At 38.6% G+C, this 18,504-nt stretch overlaps 1 protein-coding gene across 31 annotated transcripts in view; it reads right to left on the bottom strand.

Annotated features, from left to right (window-relative positions):
- The window catches only part of PHF20L1 (PHD finger protein 20 like 1), an 86,385-nt gene that overhangs the window by 46,873 nt on the left and 21,008 nt on the right, over nt 1-18,504 (bottom strand). For 16 of the 31 annotated variants that reach the window (XM_065586187.1, XM_065586186.1, XM_065586185.1 and 13 more), the window contains exons 3-8: nt 14,753-14,924; nt 13,433-13,517; nt 12,298-12,386; nt 9,155-9,217; nt 4,773-4,980; nt 3,806-3,934 (exon numbers count right to left, since the gene is read on the bottom strand). In XM_065586187.1, the coding sequence (XP_065442259.1) occupies nt 3,806-3,934; nt 4,773-4,980; nt 9,155-9,217; nt 12,298-12,386; nt 13,433-13,517; nt 14,753-14,924 (746 nt within the window). The remainder of the gene's footprint in view (nt 1-3,805; nt 3,935-4,772; nt 4,981-9,154; nt 9,218-12,297; nt 12,387-13,432; nt 13,518-14,752; nt 14,925-18,504) is intronic. The other 15 variants (XM_065586190.1, XM_065586189.1, XM_024102694.3 and 12 more) reach the window with 3 other exon arrangements.

Genomic DNA, 18,504 nt, shown 5'->3' with positions numbered 1-18,504 from the left:
CATATCATGCCTCCTTTATTTCTGCGCTGCCGCCTTCAGCGCTGGGCAGACAGAGTGGCGGTTGCTGACTGAGGGCTCAGCTCTGCAGGCAGCAGCACAGAAGTAAAGGTGGCAATATCATACCATGCCATCCTTACTTCTGCGCTGCTGCTGACGGCGGCTCTGCCTTTAGAGCTGGGCTCCTGCCCAGCAGTCACCACTCTCCAGCTGCCCAGTCTGAAGTCAGCACCGCCGCCAGCAGCAGGGTAGAAGTAAGGGTAGCAATCCCACAACCCCCCCCTACAATAACCTTGCGGATCTCCCCCACACACACCTCCTTTTGGGTCAAAATCCTTACAATTACAACACCATGAAATGTCAGATTTAAATAGCTGAAATTATGAAATTTATTATTTTTAAAATCCTATGACCGTGAAATTGACCAAAATGGCCTGTGAGTTTGGTAGGGCCCTAGTTATAGGTTACAGTTGCAGAGTTCCCATCAAAGTTTGCCTGTTATGTATTCTCATCTCTTTAACAGGCCCATGAAAATCCTGTTTGGACTAAGCAAAACATTGAAGCATCTAACACAAGGAAAAATCTTACAAAGGTGGGTGGATAGACTAGATCAGAGGTTCTCAAACTGTGGTCTGCAGACCACCAGTGGTCCGCGAGCTCCATTCAGGTGGTCCACTGATAGTTCCCTCTAAGGTGCACACCTGGGCGGCCGCACATGAGAAAATGAAGGGCCAACCACCTAATTAGTGGAGCCGCGCTAGTGTGGCTACACTAATTAGGTGCTTGGACCCTGGAGAAGATGCACGTGTAAAGTGAGGTGGTGGGCTTGGGGGGAAATAGGGTATAGGTGGGAGGGGGCAGTGGGATGAGAAGAGGGGGTGGAGGAAATTTGGGACGTGCAGGGCTGCAGTGGCCAGAGAAGGAGGCGATTTTCCCCAGCTCCAGGGCTGCGGCTGCCGGGGAGAGACGCCCCCTCCTTCCCAGCCCCAGGTCGGGGGCTGCTGCGGCCGGGGAGAGAGAGCACATCCATCGCATTAGAAAGGTAAGACTACAGATATTAAAATATGAGTTGTGTGTGCTTTCGTTTGTAGAACAAAAAAACGATTATTAAGGTTTTTTTTTTAAGATAGTGCTTTTATCCAAAGCGCTTTACAATAGTTAGCTAATGGTACAAGTGGTCCGTGGAAAAAAAAGTTTGAGAACCACAAGACTAGACTATCTAATCAGAATTTTCATTCTCTATGATTTAAATAATAGGGACTCCAGGTGACCCTGATAATAGGATCAATGGGAAACTAGTAATTTAAAATAATGCTAGTTCTTCATTCACAAATCCATATATAAGACTACTAATATACATTTAACAACCAGACAATAGAAACAGCCAACAGTTTTAAACTTGATGTCCAGAATTGTTTTTATTTATGTATTTATTTATTTATTTCCCCCCCCCCCCTCATTTTAGACACAGAGCTTGTTGTTGCCCAGGCAAAAACTAGGTGTTTCAGAGCTGCTTTGTCTGGGAACTTTTACTTTATTACTTAATATCTCTACTAAGTAATGTTGGTGAGGAGACCCAGCCCGCTTGAACGTGCATAAAGGAAAACTAAAGCAGAGGCAGCAAGGTATCTTCGAAGTCTGATAGTCTTCTCCTGCAATCTGTGGCCCCAAGAAGAAGCTACCTCTTAACAGAGATTGTTATCCAAACTGAACAATCTACAAGATATAGCTACTGCATTCCATGGAAAATTAAATACCCTCACAATCCATTCAGAACACACGAAACTGGAGGCATATCACTTAGTGAACTCTGGGCTCTCCTAAAGTAACACATTTAGAACCCTGGAATACTGCAAATCCATCAGTAACCCAGATGACTTTTCATTAAGAAGTTGTAAAAAGCGATGAAGAGTCCTGTGGCACCTTATAGACTAACTGACGTATTGGAGCATAAGCTTTCGTGGGTGCTCCAATACGTCTGTTAGTCTATAGGGTGCCCCAGGACTCTGTTTTTTTACAGATCCAGACTACCACGGCTAACCCTCTGATACTTGACACCATTAAGGAGTTGTTATCAAGCTTCTGTGCCCCACAAGGATCTACTACAGGAAACTATTATATTCCTTACTATGTGTGTTACATCAGTTTGATGGATTTTTTTTTTAAATTAACCAGAACATTGTCTCCAATCCAAGATGTGCAAAGACATTACTTAAAAAAACAAATTAATCAATCATGAATTTACTGCAAAGCAGAACCCCACTAATTTGCAATACTGAATGGAAGTCATCATGGAGTTTATGTAATTCATAAGTTAACAAAGAAGACCTCAATTCTGCAGCTTGCTCAAAACAGGAGGAGCCCTGCACTTATGTGAGTCCCAATTAACATGCATAAGTGCACAGATCCTTTCGTATAGAAAAAGTTGCAGGGCTGGGACTTAAGTAAACCAAAATAACCATTACAAAATGTACTGTTTAATTTTACAAATTTAGTTTAAGTTTATGGGAGACAACTTGAAATAAAAAAGCAGGTGCATCATCTCCATTTTGTCTTCATTCCTGTTTCTTACCTCTGGAGTAACTTTTCTACAAATGAAGCTCTGAACAAAGGAGCGGATGTGGATGTGTTCTAGAGGGACTTTCAAACCAGCACTCACCAATGCTGCTAAGAACCGGATATATGGACTTTGAAGTCTCTGTATGTATCTGACTGCCTTACCATTTAATAACTCTTCTTGTTCTTCCTTTTTTCCTTATAATAAACCTTTTGCTTTAGACACTAAAGAATTGGCTGGCAGCATGGTATTTTGGGTTAGATCCAAACGAATACTGACCTAGTAACGTGGCTGACCCCAGAAGAACATTTTGTATAGAGAGCAGAGTTTTCTAAATAACTTCTGGACCTATGTGCAGATTGGGAGCCAGAGAACTGGAATGCAATAAAGGGGGCTGTGTAATTTTTTTTTTTTCTTCTTTTTTTGCTTCTTGATAACCAGTGTGAGGAATCAGAAGCACTGTTTGTGACTGGCTGGTGAGTTTAACTTCAGTGTTAACCACCAGTTTGGGGCCTATCTGCTCTCCCTTTTGCAGCCTGCCCTGATCTTGGCATTTTCAGCGAAGGCTGTCCCAGGCACACCAGGTCACAGTTCTTTATTTATTTATTTAGTTACTGTACACTTGGTTACCCCTTTAATACCTCTGCATAGTAACATAAGGTATACATTCTTTTAGAAATTATGAAGTCTTTTCTAGTGCTTCAGTGCATTAATAAATGCTTATGCTTTTTAAACTTTCTTTTAAGACTCTTCCTAGTCTCCTTCCAGCAATGCAATTGCCATTACTTCATAAAAAACTGGGACAGAATTTTTGGTGGTCTCCAAAGCCAGTGGTATTGTTAATCCACTGATCTACTAGCAATGATTCAGTGTGCGTAATATACACAGAATGCCACATCCAGAGCCCATGTAGATAACATTCCTCATACAATAAAGGGAATTATCAGGAGATAAAAGGTGTTATAAACTAATGAACACACTTGTTCCAGGAAGAGGTCTATTCAGAATGATCAAATTATCATGACATTGAATTGAAGACATAGGTCAAATCACAGACCTTACGTCAAAATCTTGGAACAGGGTTGGCTTTATTACTCTTTGTGTAGTGCTTCGAGATCGTCAAAAACGATAACTGCAAAGTATTAATATAATAAACAGACATGTACTGATCTACCATAGCACTCTATGTACAAGCATAAACATTTGGATATGTTAAAAAGTAATGATGTTCTCAATAAAAAGGAAATTTACCAGTGATCTTGTTAAGACGAGCTCTCTTTGCCTGAAATGAGTTGCCTAGATTACTTTTCCTCTTGTGCGATAATGTGCTCTCTGCCCGCACAAACGCCATCTTAGGAATGTCCACTACTGGGAATCCTACTTTTAAAGAACAGACATGGAAGAGTTCATTTACAAATTCACATTTCATAAACATTTCTTATCAACTGTAAATATTTCAATGCAAAATATATTCTAAAATGAATTAATAGACTTTTATGTGTCATAACTGGCAGTTTAAAGATTTACAATTAACAGTACACAGAAAAATATTGACTTACAACTTTGAAATTTCAAGGTAACAGATATTAACTTTGTTGAAATGAACATCAGGATTTACTGATTCAGAGGTAAAAATCTAGATAGCCCTTAAAACATGGAAACATATGTATTACATTGTCTTCAAACATATCTAGAAATCTCCATTATAACCATGAACCTTTAGAATTTAAGTTAAAAAAAAAAACTCTTAAGGGAAAATGAAATAAAGAGATCTAGAAAAATAAACTACTGATCTCTTCTGAGCCACTTAGGAAGCAGAAATTTGCACATAAATCTAAATAATTAACACTGCTCCAGACTTCAGTATTGAAGTCTACTAAGATACAAACACCATCTTCCATTGGCAGTATCATTTTGCAATATGAACAAAAGAGATTCTGAGGCTAAGAGTAACTGGGCAGGCAGAAAAAACAGTACACCTCTACCCCGATATAACGTGACCCGATATAACACGAATTCGGATATAACGTGGTAAAGCAGTGCTCGGGGGAGGGGGGGAGAGCAGAGCTGCACACTCCGGCGGATCAAAACAAGTTCGATATAACGCGGTTTCACCTATAATGCAGTAAGATTTCTTGGCTCCCGAGGACAGCGTTATATTGGGGTAGAGGTGTATTTGCAGCCTTTAGAAAAATAAGAACTAGAATATAGTTTGTACCGAACGTTTCACTAGATGTAGGCTCCTCTTCCTTTTTCTGGACTTCCTGTATGATTGTAGAGGTTGAGGTTTCTTCCTTCTTTGAAGGTACTTTAAACCATTTTCTCTCCTCTTTATCTTTATTGCTGTTTGCACTGGTCCGAGGTTTACTTCCTGCTTTGTTCTTGGCTGCTGCAGCAGCAGCAGCTTTGACCAAAGCTATCCAATCCTCCAAAAAGAAAACAAAGGTGGAGGAGCATTAGTAGCAGTTTGCGACATTCAAACAGAATCCATTTACAGATAGTGAGCAATCTCATCCAGAAATTGCCAAGTCCATTTATGTTTAGTTTTATGACTATTGCCCATGATTCAGTAAAATGTACTTCCCAAATTGCCTACATATTGTAACTAGAATCTACCTCGTGGATTTAAAAAAAAATAACAAAAACACTGCATATGGAAATCTCTCTCTCTGATTAGCCTTTCAAGCACTATTGTGCCATAATAACTAATCTGTATGCTATAAGAGTTACAGAAATACAGGAACTGTCATACTGGAACAGGCCATTAACTCTGTTATCCTGTCTCTAGCTGTGACCCTCACTAATCGAGCTATTTCAAATGGAAGACCAATCCCTCTGTGCCCCATACATGTCTTGCAAACTACACAATCCAAGGACAGGAGAATTCTTTCTAACCTAAGCCGTGGATCGGGTAATGACCTGAAGCAATGGTAACTCTGGTACAGAAATTTCTAGAATAACTGCAAATACTATTCTTACTGTATTAAATTTTCAAGCTTTATCCAATAATCTCAAATGGCTCTATAAACAGCTAATTAACGGTCACAATCCACCTGGAAGGTAGGAAGAGATTATTACCATTTTAGAGATGGGTAGGTAAACTGGCACACAGGGAATTCAAGTGACTTGCCCTTGGCCACACAGTGAGCAGTAGCAGAACCTAGGTGTCTTGACCCTGATCCCCTCTTCTAACGACTTGACAACTCTACCAGAGTAAGCCATTTGTCTTAACATCTTGGAGCAGTGTTTTCCATAGAAAAATTCTGTTACATAAAAACAATTGTATTCACCAACTGAATATATTTTTAAACTTTTTGAATGAAAAGATTTATTATAGACCATCTGACTGTTTGATCTCATTAATGTTTTATATGTAGGTACGTATGTTATGTTTAAATTGTACTGTGTGCGCATGTGCATGAAAGGTGTTTGCTCTAGGGATATTCTAAGACCACATTTTCTTCTCTGTTTGGTGGAGACAGCACTCAGTAAGTAGTGAAGTATTTCCTTTATTCATTTAAAATGTGCTGTATTTAATCTGGATTGTTTCCTTGCTACTGTATTATGGGATATATTAAAAAACAGTACATGATAGATATATCTCCATATATAAAGCCAATCTCAGAGCTGGAAGGGACCCGGAAAGGTCATTGAGCCCAGCCCCCTGCCTTCACTAGCAGGAACAAGTACTGATTTTGCCCCAGATCCTTAAGTGGCCCCCTCAAGGATTGAACTCACAACCCTGGGTTTAGCAGGCCAATGCTCAAACCACTAAGCTATCCCTCCTCCCTTTCACTCTTCCAATCATACTTCATTTCTTTCTAAACTAAACAATCCCACTCCCTTTAATTTCTTTACATATGGAAACCTTTCCATCCAACACCTCTACCAGTTTTTCCAATTACCATTCAGTGGACCTTTTCTATTTTCTGTGCCCCCTTTAAGGTGTCATGGGGACATACCTTCAGTTAAAATCTTTTTTCTGCATTATTCTCTATCCCTTCTTCATACAGCCCAACCTTTAATTCACATTTCTAGCACTGTTTTGCACTAAATATGCATCTCCACTGTGTAATAAACTACACATTTTGTGACAGTGATAGTTTCAACATATCAATAGTAAGCAAGGTCCCTTTTCTAGGGCATTAGACACGGATGCAAGAAGATCAAGTAACTTTCCTGTGAAGCTGACTGTTTCTTCTCTATGACATTATTTGCTTCACATTCTCCCCTTATTCTGCAGTCCTCAGGATAAGTTAGTTATGTATCTGTCTGAATATCATTAACTTAGTATTCACTTCCACTGATTTAGCGAATACCAACTACACATTAAAAAGACAAAGTCACTGCCCAAAAGAGTTTGAATCTCTTCTGAGCTAACCTACAAAATTAATTGTAAAAGCGTAGACACGCGGATCTTCAACAATGTATACTATACTCATTTGCGCCGGATGACAAAATTGAAGAAATCCTTCACTTAATGCTACTATATGAAGCTGCACCATTATTTATACAGCACCAGAGATATGGATGGTACTTTATAGATGGGAAAGAAAAGACAGTTCTAGTAACAAAGAGCTTACAATGCAAGAGGCACAACATAGGAAAACAATAGTAAAAAGGAGAAAGGAAGAGATAATGTCATGATGATACTTGTAGTTTACATATGCTGGTAGACCCACTTCTACTATTTAAATTTGTATTTACTTAGTGCAGTTTAGGTCAACAAGTTGATAGATGTGAGCATGTGATGGAACGTACAGATTCTTTCGTGCCCCATAGGTGGCACTGCCCCAGTGATGTCCATAAGTGGGGGTCCTGCTGAGTCAGACAGTGGCATGGTGATTTTGGGGTTAAATCCCAGCAAGGTTTCTAAGGTCAGGCTTTCAAATTCCCATATGAAAGTGCCACCCTGAGAGGAGGGCGACTGGGGCTTGGTTTCTACCTATACTTGTGCACAAGCTTTTTTTTAAGCTCAGAGCCATACAAAGTTTTGAAGGTGCAGGTAAGGAGGAACCACATGGAGGCTGTATGACTAGAAGCCAAGACGGGAAGATCTGGAGACAAGAACTGTCCTATTTATATTGTTTTGTGTTTAACGACTGTTATACATAATGAAGGAAACTGGCTAGAGACTTTACTAGTCTATTTTTATTTTGGTTGAGTGCCCTATCACAGATAATTTCATGTGTAAGAAACTAAGGGATATATTTTTGATAAGCACAGAAATTCCTGTTCGGAAAGAAAGCATCTTCAAATGTAAGCTCAGAGTTTATTTACAAGCCTTTATAAAACTTGTATAAGGAAAAATAAAGAGAAGAAGAAGAAGAAAGGTAGACTCTAAATCTGAATGAGTTTGAAGTCTTTCTTGAATTGGGATTGTTACCAGGTTTCTAACCTAACAGCCAGCCACAATACTGAGATGTAGCCAGACTCTCAGTAACCTGTCATTCAAATAATTTTAATCACATCAGTAACAGCAGCTTTTTCGGCTTGCACTGTATATACAAATTCCAGGATTCAGTTATTACCAAGTCAGAACGGAGCAATCTCAAGTATAGTTCTCATGAAATAAGTTCATCCCCTTCCTCCCCAGTGCTCTGAGTAGCCATTATAAGTCACTTTGTTCTGATTACCCATTGCCTTCAGAATTCCCTATGATCAAACTGCAGCCAACATGGCGGCCTCCACTTCTGAGCCACAATGTTCACCTCAAATGACGTTTTTTCCCCTCAGTATTTCCTCTTTGCCACTTAAGGAAGGCTTAGTTCCTTTCTTTCTCCTCCTACCTCCACTACAAACATTTGTTTAATTAACCTGTCCAGGCCTATATGGGGCAACAGAGTAATAGGCAGCAGTCAGAAGATAAAGCAGCAGCTCCGGTTTTGGACAAATGGGTGGAATTCTGAGAAAAGTCAAAGCAAAAGGATTTGCATAATAACTTATCATTAAGGAAATCACTGCACTCTGGTTAAAAATGGCCCTTGCTAGAGTTCAGGGACTGGCATACTGCATGATTATATAGCAAACCATACAGTCATTACAAAAATCAGATCAACTAAGCCAAACTTCATGAAACTGCATAATAAGGAAATAAGTTAGCAGGAACCATCCAGCATCCCTATACATTGATTGGCTAGATCAATTGCATTTTAAATATAATTAATTTTATAATCTTATAAACTGCAACAGTGGGAAGGCAAAAAGCAGTAGCATTTCTAAAATCCATCCCTTCTGCCAACAGCTGGATTCATGTCTTGCCACCTCTCTCTTCAGCTATCACAACTACCAACTCTTCACTTCTCTATCTAAAATACGGCAGTTATCTTCCTCTTCTGGCACTCCTACCACATTATCCTTCCCACCATGCACATCCACACGCACATCCCTTTCTAGCTCACTGGCTGTTTCGAAATCAAGACTGGATTCCTTGCTCTCACGTTCAACACCCCACACAGCTCTGCCCCACCTATATCTCAGCTCTTGTTTTCTCTATCATCTCTTCTTGGTCTCTGTCCCAATTGTGCCTTTTTTCCTCAGCTTCCTTGTCCTATGTACCAAGTTCCCTCCCTCTCCTTCAAATCCCTCCTCAAAACTCACTTCTTTTGGTTCGATTTCCGTCACTAATCTCAGCTCCGGCGCTATCTGCTCCCTCTCGCGCGCCTAATTATATTGAAGATAAAACAAAAAAACATGAAACAGAACAAATAAGTTATCTGAATTATTTGTAAGTGCTCCCCAAGGGCAGTTTTCATTCTCCCCCTTTTCCATTTCTTCTCTTCCCCACCTCAGTTGCATTTCTGTCTAAATTTTAAAACATAGCTAATCCAAGCAGGAACCCGGTCTGTAGTCGCCCTATAAATAAGAATACAAAAACGTTTGTATAGTTTTTGTTTTTGCCTTTCCACCCTCACAGCTGAAACTTTTGAAGAAACACAAATACTGTAGTATTAAAAAAAAATTTACTTAGAATGTTTCAAGTTCTACAGTATCACTCACTTTAAGAGACAATGTGAACTTAAAAAAGAATCACATTTCCATCTGAAAATATTACACCTATTTTTGTTACAAATAACTCCAAAGATTACTGGTATAGAAAAATAAAAAAAATAGTCTCTTCTTCAATGTGCTTAATTTGTGCATTTGACAATACTTTGGGTATAACCACTTTCACTGTTCTAATGGTCACTTGCATCACTCATACACTGCTCTTAGGTACACCACAAGAGATGACACAAATAACAAAGGTAGAAGAAAAAATCCTTATACAAAAATGTTAATGAATGTTATATTTTATATGGACTCATTATTTTAAAGGTGCCAGAGAAATGAATTTGTAGTCAACTTTTAGTGAATTAAAAATATCAAAACGTTGCCTCTGTAATTCTCAGGTCAGCTTGCACACTAATGGACAAATTATTTTTGCACACATTCAACATTTTCAGGAAAAAAATGTTGCATGTTAATACCTTACTATTATTTTAAAAGTAATACAATTTTAAACCTAAATGCCAACTCTCTATACAAGTATTTTGGGGAGGGAAAGGGGCAGGAGGGGGAGAAATCACAACAGGAAAAAAGTTCTGGGTCTGAATTTAACAAATAGTATCACAGGTTCATCTGATGCATGACTTTCATATCAATCAAATTATGTTGGGGGGTATTCTTTGAGAAATCATACATAAACCTATGCCTGTCAAATAATTCCTGGTAAGTGCCTTCTTTAGAATAAAAGAACAATTTTAGTTTGAAACAAAACTTAGTCTTAGATAACTTTGACCTTCAAACCAAGCTTAGGCTGTATTTTTATTTTTACAACAAAAATACTTTTGAAATAAAAATGGATATTTTTGCCATAGCATAATAAATTTACCTAGCCTCCTGTCCAGCAGTTATATTACTACTTAAAAAATGAAACCCGGAGCCTGCTTTGAGACCAAGAGATTTGTATTCCTGCCTCTGATTTGGGGGACTTAGAAACGTCAAGGTTAATCTCATCTTTCATTTTAAATGTGAACATTTCCTAGCCTGTGTAGAAATCTAAATTAATCGCCAAAAATACAAGTTTGTCCCAGTGATTATTCCTCAAGATCTCCACTATAGCCACTCAGGTTTGGCCTCAGACACATGAAATCCAACACCACAAGTGTCTCAATAGTTGAAGATAAGCAGAATAATTTATTGTGCTTATAAGAGTGCCATTTAGGCTGCTATCTAGGGCACTAGCACTCCTACAGACTTCCTCCTGTCACTCGCTGGTTATTCCAACTGAGCTTTTGTTTCTCAGCTGAGAAGCCAAAGTGACCTTTAGCTACCAAGTAGTATCTCAATAGTGCAACAGACGACATGATTTAGTGGAACAAGCAAAGGACTAAGAGCAAGGAACTTCTGAACTCTAATCCAAGCTCACTATTCTTCTTTATTCAAGTCGCAGCCTCCCTGCCTAAGTTTCCCTATTTGTAAAATCGAATGAAATAATCGAACTTCTTACCTCATTGGGTCACACAATTAATGTTTGTACAGAAACTCACAGAATGTACATAACCATCCAGCAAGAGGCTGATGGTAATGGGACTATTAAAAAAAAAATGGGGGGGGGATTAAAGTCTGAAGATGCCTCAAAATAATCCACTGCCTGTCCTTCTCCGAAGTCCTAACTTTCTTTGCATGATTGTCATATTATGCTTTAAAGCTCTCAGTTACACAGAAGCATAAGCAGAATAATTTATTGCGTTTATAAGAGTGCCATTTGGGCTGCCATCTATGGCACTAGCACTCCTACAGACAAATTATTGTTTAAAAGGCCCTCCCATTTCTCCATTTGAAAATAGTCATATAATAACCAAACCAAGTAATTTATTCATTTTTATAAGTCATTTTCCAGAGCAGATTAGACATTTGAATTCTGCTCTTCCAAGAACAATTTCTTGAAAAACTGGGGATTATAACTATTTGCGTTTTATCAATTTACTCGCTTCTTTTAGCAAGTTTCAGACAATCATTTCATTTTTTTAAAATAGCTAAAATTTCTCATTACCAGCACAATTACTCTAAAAAGATTATTGCTCAAAGCAGGCTTCATACAAATTTGGAGACTGGATAAAACTTGGATAAAATTCCTAAGTATTTAAGTTAAAATCCTGCTATTGATCTTAGATTGTATCTCATAACCCGCCTCCCTTACTGGAAGGGTGCTACTCTCTTCTGTGACGGCATTGAGACTGTTACAGATAAAGGAATATCAGCCCACCTCCAAAAGGTTTGGCATAGGGAGATAAAAAAATGAACCAACTGTGAATTAATAGAAGAAGGTGGTAGAAATCTGACATTGTAACAAATCCACCAGCAGCGGCCCACTGATGGGCTAAGGCCTCTTCTAAAGGGCCATAAAGACCAAGGAGGAGAGAACCTGTTAGGTCCTATGTGGTCCTGGGTTGGGACCACTGGAAAGAGAACAGTCAAGGAACAGATGAGCCAGTGAGGAGAGCATACAGCACTCAGAGGTTTCATAATTGAAGTGACATCACTAGCACAGCACATGCTAAGGCAGCCCCTGCAGTTAAGAACTGGTGAACCAACATATTGAGGGACCTAAAGAGAAGCCAGCAGCAAGTTTAAAATCATTTGTGTTACATGGCCCTTCCTGCATGGGGCATTCAGCAGTTCTCAGGTCACTGTTAATATCACATGCCCTGTTTAGTAGTCAACACAAACAAGCAAGAAAAGACACCCAATATCCTCACCTGCCCTTTGGCATCCTCAGGCATAGATTTGATATGCATCCTTTTTAGGCATCGAATAACTCCATCATAGAACTGTACTGTGAAGGTTCCTAAAACAGGATTGATGCAATCACTATGAGCAGTTAGAAACATACCTACCTCACTACTTCCCCAAAATACTACAAATACACAGTCATTTCAGACCCAGTCCTGCATGTGACATCAGTGAGTGCTTTGGCTCTGCAAATACTATAAGATTAAGCATCTATTTAAAATTCTTCCCTTCATAGTTACAGTCACATATCCTCCTTGGATCACATCAAGATTAAAAGGGACACAATCAAGACAGAAGTGCTTAAAAAACCCTCTTTATTCACAATGAAAAACTCAGTGTTGAGTTCTATGGGACTATAAGACAAGCGCATAAAGTTACTGAGATATGTGTTTGTGGTTTCAGGACCTTGGACAGTTGAACTGTAAAACTTATTTTATATGATTACATCCTTCATTTCTCACAACTTGGACAATAAGTAGTGCTTCATTTTTGTTTATAAATTTCCAATTTATTAATCCAATGATGCCACATATTATCAGTACATTTAAACCCACACCCAAAAACAATTCTCATTAGTTTTTAAATACAATAAAAGCATTGCAGTAGATTTAAAGACAAAACAAAGCAAACATCAAAACTACTTTAAATTTTATGCCTAAACTAGCTGGCATTTTCCTTTTAACATTGCATTTACTTTATCTTATTTCACGGATTACCAAAGCTCAAAACTGAGATTTTGAATGTTTTCTAGAAGAATTGAGGTACTGTAAGCATATAAATGTAAATCCAAACCAACAGTACTGTGAAGGGTTCTATAATATTGAGGCAAGGATATTCATCTCGCTACTATAAATGAAAGTTACATTACTATTGAGTGGAGGAGGTACCGCAAGTTTTTAATTTCATAGAAATGAAAGATGGTAAATGCTCACAAGATCAAACCCATTCCTCCCCTTATAGAATAGCAATACTTCCTACAGTATATTTAACGTAGTGAATAAAACCGTATGTAAACACATTTTAATTTTAAAACAGGAGTATAGCAGTGTTCCTGGTTAACAAACAGAAGTACTTACAGATGCATTGTATTTATATACATACCCTCCTTGTTAATTGCTTCAATCTTAGCAGGATAATATCGACAGTCTGTCCAACGAGCTAGCACCTCTTCTCCAGGTTTAAAATCCTATTTTAAACATTTTTAATTGTTAATATCTTGCCGTGCAAACCTTTCCTAAACAAACTTAAGTTTTGTAACTTAGCGATATTTACCTTGAAAAATAATTAATACCATTAGGTTTGGCAGAATTCAATTTTTACTTTTTATAACTTTGACAAATAATATTGATCTTTATTTTTAAGCATTTTTAAAACGTTTAGTGATCAAAATTTTGACAATTCTTGAAGGGTGGGGGTCAGACAATTATTTAATGACAGTAGCTGCTGACATTCATAAAGTTAAAAGCTTTGTAACTGTTAAAACACAAATTACCTATATCAAGTCAAAATATACTAATTAAAATTTACAAAGTAAATATCTTTAAGTCCTCAAGCAGCTTTTTTTTTTTTTTTTTTTTTTTTTAAACTTTGCCTATGTGTAAATTTTGATCTTAGGGCTTATCGAGCCATTAATCACTGTTAAACAATAATAGAATAACATTTATTTAAATATTTTTGGATGTTTCCTACATTTTCAAATATATTTATTACAATTACAACACAGAATACAAATATGAATCTTTAGCAAATCTGGCATGTAAATACTTTGCAATGCCATGCAAATGCCTGTTTTCACTTTCTAGTGACATTGTAAATAAGAAGAGGGTAGCATTATCTCCTGTAAATGTAAACAAACTTGTTTGTCTTAGTGATTAGCTAAACGAGAAGTAGGACTGAATGGACCTGTAGGCTCTGAAGTTTTACATTGTTTTGTTTTTCAGTGCAGTTATGTAACCAAAAAAAAAAAAAAATCTATATTTGTAAGTTGCACTTTCACAAGAGATTGCACTACAATACTTGTTTGAGGTGAATTGAAAAATACTATTTCTTTTATCATTTTTACAGTGCAAATATTTGTAATCAAAAATAATATACACTTTGATTTAAGTTACTACACTGAATACAATATGTATGAATATGTATAAAAACATCCAAAATATTTAATAAATTTCAATTGGTATTCTATTGTTTAACAGTGCGATTAAAACTGCGATTAATTGCGATAAATTTTTGAGTTAATCACCTGAGTTAACTGATTAATCAACAGCACTAATTATCACTGACGGAAATACATTTTCATCCGTTTGTGTTTTTATGGTGAAATTGATGTTTGCAGGCATTAACTGATAAAAATCTAATCCTTCCAGGCCTAAATAAAATAATTTAGGCAAGGAGTCAGAAAAAAATTAACTTGTTACTTACAACAAATTCATCATCATCTTTTAGCCCTTCTTTCCTTAGTGCTGGTCTTTCCAGGGGTCGTAATCTATTGCTGTCCCAATAAATCCACTCATCATAGCGATGACTCCAACGTTCAAAATGGACCAACATCTTCCCCTCTTCATAGTCTATTTTCTCAATGCGAGATGGATACCTTGAACAACAACAAAAGGAAAGGTGTCAATTGTGCAACTTTTTCCAGTAATGTTTTGCATAAAGACGTACTCATGTAACAGTTTAAACTACTTTGGTGGTGTTAGCTGCACCATCATTTGGTACTAAGAATCAGTTTGGATTTGAAAGAAGTTTTAAACATGTTAAATTGTTGATATGACAATACCTAGCTTCAAAATCCTCTACATACATTAAAGATGGGTCACTGTTCTGTCTTAGGGTACGTCCAGACTACCCGCCGAATCAGTAATCAATCTATTGGGGATCGATATATCGCGTCTCGTCTAGACGAGATATATCGATCCCCGAACGCGCTTCCGTCGACCCCGGAACTTCACCAGGGCGAGCAGCGGTAGCGGAGTCGATGGGGGAGCTGCGGCCGTCGATCCCGTGCCGCAAGGACCTGAGGTAAGCCGAAATAAGATATGTCGACTTCAGCTATGCTATTCCCGTAGTAGAAGTTGCATATCTTACATCAACACCCCTGCCCCCCCCCCCCCCGCCCCAGTGTAGACCAGCCCTTACAGCCATACAATTGTGAAAATTCAGATTTAAGGCTCAAACTACTAGGTAATGTTAAGATGCATGCCTTATTTGGGTTAAATATTGGAAGTTTCATGCTTAGCTTTGTATTCATAATTTTGTTGATTAAAGCAAGAACAGACGGGTTTGTTTCTTTTCCTGGAGGGATAGAGGGGTGGTGAATTGGCTTTAAAAAAAAATAAATTCATTACTTTTAATCTAATAAACTAATAAATGTTCCACATACTTGCTTCATTAATTTCAGGCACATCCAAGCTGCTAACTAATCAAAAACAATTGGAGTGGACAGAATATTCCTTTTGAATCCAATCTGTTGACTAATTTGCAGATCAGCTCCACGGACTTTGTCGCTACCGAATCTAATGCACAGTCATTTTTCAATATTTATATTTTTAAAATTGCACATTTATTAAAAACAAAAACACCAGTATTAAGGACTGTGGGTTCTAATTGCCCCTCAAACTTTACATATAATCAGTAGAATCAACTACATGTGGCCCTCAATCAGAACAACTCTTCATACCTAAAGCTAGAATTTAACATGGATTTTAACTACCCCCTACTCTGGGATTTGTATAACCTGTATTAAGTTTGGCAAAGAGATTTCCCATTTTTCAAATCTTTATAATCAGGGTGGTGCATTTAGATTCCACAAGAATCAAGCCACATTATTTAGTTTGTTTTTTTAAGGGCTATTTTGGCTTTAGGGAGCCACTAGTTGGGCAGAAATAAGGCAATATCTCGTCTTCTCACAGAATGCCCACCACCAATATAACTAGATTACATTATTTCAGTTCCATAAAGTGCATGCAAGACTGGTGTGCTAAAAAGAGAACGAATACATAAGTGGATCTGAAAACACAAAGCACCTTCTAAAACTATCTGGTGGATTTTTTAAGTTTAAGAAATTTCCTCCCACGTTAATATTTTGGGAATCCAGGTTAACCTAGAAACAATTTCTTGGGAAGTTCTACACTTCCAAAAAATAGGAGTGACAACGGAAGAGAAAACGACAAAGATCCTGGATCTACTGAAACATTTATTGAAAAGAAATGTTACCGTTAAAGAAGGGCTGCCTATTTCCAAAGCAGGAGACTCAATCTACATTCTGCAACAACGAAAATGTTCCCTCAACATTAAAGGTGGCAGCTGCTGCAGTCATTTTCTATTCCTACTGCATATTCCCTTACCCTGAAGCACTGTGCCACCTGATATTGAAAGAGATACTATCAGCTTTGTTATTTTCAAATTTCTGACACAGCAACCTTTAAACAGTAAATCCTGATTTAAAAAACAAAAACACTTTCTACGAAGTTTAGGGATTTTCTCCTTCCCTGATACTTATCAAGTTATTTTTCAGCAAGAGTGGGCAAACAGCACAATACGTGCCTGGGCCCGTCTCAATTCCCTCCTCTCTCTGTGCTCATTCCGGCCTGCCTTTTCTTCATCATCAGCAACTAAGGTCTCCCAATATCTAAACTGCAGACCTGCAGAAGAATTCCAGGGTGTGAAGAACTCCCATCTCACTTGAAATTACCCTATTCTATTTTCCAGATTCCTATTGTTCCCTAGTGCCAGGAAGGTATCTAGGAAAGGAAGAAAGTCTTCCCAGATCTCAAATTTATATCACTTCCTGATCTCTTGTAGAGCTTTCCATCCCCAAAGCAGACAGAGTGTGTCCTCATCGTTGTGTCCTCATTGTTCCTATACAGTGCCTCTTCCCTATTTTGTATTGTTCTGTGGCTGGTAGATTGAAGCCTTGGCTACACTTGGGGATTCACAGCGCTGACGTGGCAGCGCTGTGAAGCGCGAGTGTAGTCGCGCCGCCAGCGCTGTGAGAGCTCTCTCGCAGCGCTGCAAGTACTCCACCTCTCCGAGAGGAATAGCTTGCAGCGCTGCGACCGAGCGTGCAGCGCTGCAGGCGCTGATTACACTGGCGCTTTACAGCGCTGCACTCGGCGGGGGGGTGCGTTTTCACACCCCTGAGCGCAGCAAGTTGCAGCGCTGTACAGCGCCAGTGTAGCCAAGGCCTTAGTTCTCTGGCTATTAGCTGTCTGGTAAAATTTCCAAGCCCTACAGGGGGTGCATGTATTGGTCTGAGCAGAACAGAGGGAGGGATAAACTGGTGAAATACAGACGTGACCATGCTTTTGGGAGAAATGGAAAACAATATGAAAGGCAGAAATTGTAAATGAGGCAGTAGAGAACACAGTATATGGAAAAAGAATGAGAGAGGAAGAAGACACTAAAGACAACTTAGTAAAAGGTGCACAACAATCTAATACAGAACAAAAAAAATGAAAGACTGAAGATAGGGATATACTGTAACAAAAAATAAGATGCTGTAAGTAGGACTGGTCGAGTATTATTCAGAAAATCTATTACTTGAACAAAACCAGTGACGTTTGTTGAATATGATATTCAACAAATATATCTGTCCGCTGGTTGATCTGCTTTAGCTGTAAGATACATTTTAACAAGTTATTAGCTAGAAAAGTGACTGACAGTATTCTATTAATATCTTTTAACTGAAATAAATGTTACATTTAAACATAATTCTGTGAAGTTATAAGGGATACCATTCCTCTGAGGTCAGAGGAGTGCAGCTGGCTGATTAGCCCCACCCACACCTGAGAAGAGAGATGGAGCTTAGGGTACGTCTATACTTACCTCCGGGTTCGGCGGTAAGCAATCAATCTTCTGGGATCGATTTATCGCATCTTGTCTAGACGCGATAAATCGATCCCGGAAGTGCTCGCCGTCGACACCGGTACTCCTGCTCCGCGAGAGGAGTACACAGAGTCGACGGGGGAGCCTGCCTGCCGCGTGTGGACCCGCGGTAAGTTCGAACTAAGATACTTCGACTTCAGCTACGTGAATAACGTAGCTGAAGTTGCGTATCTTAGTTCAAAGTGGGGGGTTAGTGTGGACCAGCCCCCAGTTACAGTATAAAAGAGGACAGCAGGAAGCGTGGGGGCAGGGGAGCATCCTGGGCTGCCTTGGTCTCTCTTTATAGG

This window comes from Chrysemys picta, chromosome 2 (assembly GCF_011386835.1).
Source record: "Chrysemys picta bellii isolate R12L10 chromosome 2, ASM1138683v2, whole genome shotgun sequence".
NCBI classification, from domain to species: Eukaryota; Metazoa; Chordata; order Testudines; family Emydidae; genus Chrysemys; species Chrysemys picta.
The sequence above is the reverse complement of the archived record's forward strand: the minus strand, read 5'-3'. Positions and strand labels throughout refer to the sequence as shown.